This window comes from Penaeus vannamei, chromosome 30 (assembly GCF_042767895.1).
Source record: "Penaeus vannamei isolate JL-2024 chromosome 30, ASM4276789v1, whole genome shotgun sequence".
In the NCBI taxonomy this organism is placed as follows: Eukaryota; Metazoa; Arthropoda; class Malacostraca; order Decapoda; family Penaeidae; genus Penaeus; species Penaeus vannamei.
The window spans coordinates 31,519,387-31,524,386 of NC_091578.1; the positions used below are offsets into that span (position 1 = coordinate 31,519,387).

The 5,000-nt window shown below is 42.7% G+C and overlaps 1 protein-coding gene across 3 annotated transcripts in view; it reads right to left on the bottom strand.

Moving 5' to 3' along the window:
- The window catches only part of unc-5, a 663,232-nt gene that overhangs the window by 44,589 nt on the left and 613,643 nt on the right, over positions 1-5,000 (bottom strand). Inside the window, exon 8 of one of the 3 annotated variants that reach the window (XM_070143504.1) lies at positions 4,340-4,372. The exons of the other annotated variants lie outside the window; for them this stretch is intronic. Coding sequence (XP_069999605.1) covers positions 4,340-4,372 — 33 coding nt within the window. The remainder of the gene's footprint in view (positions 1-4,339; positions 4,373-5,000) is intronic. 3 annotated transcript variants of the gene reach the window in all.

Consider the following 5,000-nt stretch of genomic DNA (forward strand, 5'->3'; position numbering starts at 1 on the left):
ATCATTTTCCAAAACAGGGAAGTGAATGCCAGTGACGAAAGCGTAAGAGGGAAGATGCTAGACAAAGATCTTGCAAGGAATGGCATGATCAGCGAATGAAAATGACAGTGCAATGACGATGGGCATGATTCGAGATACAGGGATTGCAAAAGTGTAAATATATATATATATATATATATATATATATATATATATATATATATATATATATATATATATATATATATATATTATAGTATTGATCTACAGTGATGTAAAGATAATAGGAATGATGATAATAGTAAGAATAATACTAATAATAACATCAATAATAAATATAACCATAATAACAGTAACAGTGATGATGATTATAATAACAATAATAATGGTAATAATACCAATAATAACAATAACAACAATAATAATAGTAATAGTAATAATAATGACAATAATAATAATTATTTTAATAATAATAACAATCTTGTCATCAATAATAATACAATAAAAATAACAGACTACACAAAAACAAAAATTCAAGAACCTTATTCAAAACCACAAAAGAGACAGAGAAGGAAGAAAAGGAGAGAAGGGAAGAGAAGGTAAACAAGAACTGCATCCGGGGTCTTCCTCCTGCCTGTGTTCGGATCCCCGCTCTTGGCTTCCCTTTTTCATCAAATTTCCCCGATTTTTCAAACTGTTCATATTTTTTTTTCGTTCTTCTCTCGATGAAGCTCGGGAGGCAGGGTTTGAGGGTCTATTACTAAGTCTAAATTCTAAATCTAATTCAAAATCGATCACTGAAATGTGTTATTGTCTTGCCTCCAATGTCCCAAAATTGTCTCGTTAATATTTCCACGATTTACTGAACTATTTTCTTTGTTTGTTTCTTTGTTTTTTCGTTGCATGATTGCATATTCCCACAGCGGACATTGTCAAAAAAAAGTAAAATTCATTATAATCAAAATCAAATTCAGGGTTTCAAATGACCCCTATGGCCGTTACACTTAACCACTCTTCAAAATCCACTTAAAAAAAAATAATAATATAAAAAATAAAAACTATTTTTTTTCCCTCCTACTTTTTTCTCTTAAATCCACCGACAATTCCACCCCCTCCCCCTTCCCCCCCATTCCCCCACCACGCTACTTATCAAAGGGGTGGGGGGTGGGGGGGAGATAAGTTTCTCCAGAGGGGGGCTAGGGGGGGGATACGTAGGTAGGAGGAGTGGGGGGGCCCGACGTGTCTACCCCCGGGGGGCCCCTTCTCTGCATATCCCAATGTTGCTGATTAACTCTAAAAAAAAAATAATAATAAAAAAAAATAAAGATTTATAAAAAAAGTATAACCTCCCGCTGATTTGACCTTCTCTCCTGAATATTAGATTCGTAATTAATTATGCACAGGTCCTGAAATGAATGTTAATTAGCGGTGCATACTCAACAAAAAATGAATTCAACAGGAGAACAAAAACAACACTACATGGGGGAAAAATATATATACATACAATCTGCCTCAAAAATATGGTAAACACACACACACACGCACACACACACACACACACACACACACACACACACACACACACACACACACACACACACGAACGCACGCAAAAAACAACTCTAGGCATGGTAGGTATAAGGGTGCAGAACTAACTAGCTATCACTACAGGAGGCTGTGAGGAAAACCTTTTTTTTTCTAAAACTATTCATCAAGGAGAGAGAGAGAGAGAGAGAGAGAGAGAGAGAGAGAGAGAGAGAGAGAGAGAGAGAGAGAGAGAGAGAGAGAGAGAGAGAGAGAGAGAGAGAGAGAGAGAGAGAGAGAAGAGAAGAGAATGAAAAGAGAACGAGAAAGTGAGAGAGAGAGAGAGAGAGAGAGAGAGAGAGAGAGAGAGAGAGAGAGGGAGAGAGAGAATGAGGAGAGAAAGGGAGAGAGATAGAGAATGAAGAGAGAGAGAGAATGAAAAAGAGGAAAGAGAGGGAAAGTGAGAGAATGATGAGAGAGAGAGAGAATGAAGAGAGGGAGAGAGAGAGAGAGAATGAAGAGAGGGAGAGAGAGAGAGAAAATAAGGAGAGAGAGAGAGAGAGAGAGTAAGCAGAGGGAGAGAGAGAGAGAGAATGAGAAAGAACGAGAAAGAGAGAGAGAGAGAGAGAGAGAGAGAGAGAGAGAGAGAGAGAGAGAGAGAGAGAGAGAGAGAGAGAGAGAGAGAGAGAGAGAGAGAGAGAGAGAGTGAAAAGAGAACGAGAAAGTGAGAAAGAGATAGAAAGATAGAGATAGATAGATAGATAGATAGAGAGAGAGAGAGAGAAAGAGAGAAAGAAGAAAGAAAGAAAGAAAGAAAGAAAGAGAGAAATAAAGAGAGAAAGAAAGAAAAAGAGAAAGAGAGAAAGAAAGAAAAAGAGAAAGAACGCAAGAAAGAAAGAGCGAAAGAAAGACAGAAAGAAAGAGAGAGAGAGAAACAATTGTGTGTTTCTACTGAGCAATAACATGCTTTTTTGTCCCTGAAGTGTGTTGTGTGTACAACGATAAGGGAATTGGAACAGGGGAGGGGCAGAGGAGAGGAAGGAGAGGAGAAGAAAAAAGAGGAAGGGAAGAGGTAGGGGAGAGGGAATAAAGAGGAAGGGAAGAGGTAAGGGAGAAGAAAAAAAGAGGAAGGGAAGATGTAAGGGAGAGGGATTAAGAGGAAGGGGAGGAGAAGAAAGAGGAAGGGAAGAGGTAAGGGAGAGGAAAAAAGAGGAAGGGAAAAGGTAAGGAGAGGGATTAAGAGGAAGGGAAGAGGTAAGGGAGAGGGAATAAAGAGGAAGGGAAGAGGTAAGGGAAGAAGAAAAAGAGGGAGGGAAGAGGTAAGGGAAGAGGAATAAAGAGGAAGGGAAGAGGTAAGGGAGAGGAACAAAGAGGAAGGAAAAGGTAAGGGAGAGGGATTAAGAGGAAGGGAAGAGGTAAGGGAGAGAGGGAATAAAGAGGAAGGGAAGAGGAAAAAAGAGGAAGAGGAGAGGATGAGAAAGGAAACGGGAGGGGTAGGGGGATGAGGGACGGCGAAGCGAATAGGCTAATAGGGAGAAGGGGAAGAGGGGGGTGGACGAAGTGAAGAGGGGAGTGAGATAAGAAGGAAAAGGAAAAGGAGAGGAAGAAGGAGGAGAAGGGAATGGGGAGAGAGAGATAAGACGCGGTAAGAGTGATTCCTACACGGCGCCTCCGAAGATAACCAGGAGGAGGAGGGGGAAGGGAGAGAAAGGAGGGGGATGGGAGGGAAAGAGGAAGAAGGAGGGAGGGAAAGAAGAGGGAGAAGGGAGGGAGTGAAAGAAGAGGAGAAGGGAAGGGAGGAACCCGGGAGAGGAAGTGGGAAGGGAGAGGAAGAAAAGGGAGAAGGAAAAGACGGAGAAAGGAAGGAAGGAAAGGAGGGAAAGGAGAGGAAAAGGAAAAAGAGGAAAGGAAAGGAGAAACAGGAGGACAGGAGTAAAAAAAATGTTGATAATTTACTCCACTGGCTATTAGAGGACGAGAAACTACGGAGAGAAAAAACTACAAAGTACCGAGTGTAAGAGACAGACAGACAGACAGACAGACAGACAGACAGACACTCACCACGGAAACAGAGACAGATAAACACTAACAAAGAGGATTTTACAGCGTAGGTGGAAACAGGACAGACGCAAAACAGTGTCAGACGGAAGACGTAGACGGAGAGACATGAGAGGCACAGACCGAGATAAAGATGGGGGGAAAGAAGAAACCAGAATGACGATAAAGACGAGGGAAGGGGAGGGGCCGGAGGGGAGGGAGTGGGAGGGAGGGGGGAGGCAGCTGATGAAGGGGGAGGGAGGGGGGGGGATCGAAAGGTGCATAAAAATACAATAACAGGTGCATCATATAGGCCTATGTGGAGCGTATACGAAGATGGGAGGTAAATACGGGAATTTTGAGACTCATGACGGGGAATTTTGGCACAAAAAGAGAAGAGGAGGGAGGGGGGTACACTGAATGACTGAAAAATATCGTTGTCGGTTGTCAAAACAAGCCTTTGGACAGTTCAGTATATATACACAAAAAACGGCCGTGGAAAAAAAGTTCACAATAAAATATGTGAAAATAAAATCGAAAAAAATTAGAACAAGCACTAAATTATGTGCACTGAATTTGTTTCGTACCATAAAAGTACAAAAGAGAAAAGTGAGACGGCATTCCCGAAAAATAAAAATAAAAATGTGATAACAGAAAACGGACAGAGAAAAAACTCATATTTGAGGCGTGACTGAAGAAAATCTAAGAGAGGGGTGTTGGCAGTGGCTTGCTCTACGTGTGGTTAATTGAGGGACTGGGAAGCAGCAACACGGCTCACAAAGGCCTCGTAGGAACTCACCCTCCTCACACGGCTCATCCTGACAGTCACCTCCTGCTGGGGCGGCGGCGGGCACGAGTAGGGGGGTGGCGTGGGGCGGGGGGAGGGAAGTAAGAAATACGGGCGGGTTAGTACGGAAGACGGGGTAACACACAGACTACTAAAGATGATGGTTATGGTAGTTGGGGGCGGGGGGCGGGGGCGGGGGCTTGGGGGGGAGAGATTGTTGTGGGGGTCGTGTTTTTTTTTTTTTTTTTTTTTTTTTTTTAGTGGGGGAATTTGACTTCCCTGGGGGGGTGTAGTTATTTTTTCTATTATTACTTTCTTTATCATTCTTTCTTAGAAGGGGGAGTATTAAAGGGGGAGGGGGAGGGAGACTGCTAATAAGAACCTTTTAGCTAGAGCAAAACGAAGTAAATTGGAGGGGGGCGATCCTAAGCTGGGAGGTGGGGGGAGGGGAAGAATTCTGACATCCTTCATCCTACTGATCAAAACAGTAATAGGGGGAGGGGAGGGTGACATCAGACAAACGTTAAAGGGGGGAGGTGAAGGAAGTGAAGCTACACATAAAATGGCTAAGCTCATCTGGAAGCGAGCGATACAACAACAGCGTGAGACAAATAGACCAAATAGACAATGTTAGTGTCCTCTAATGGGGGTGGGGGTTATGGGGGGGGTGGGG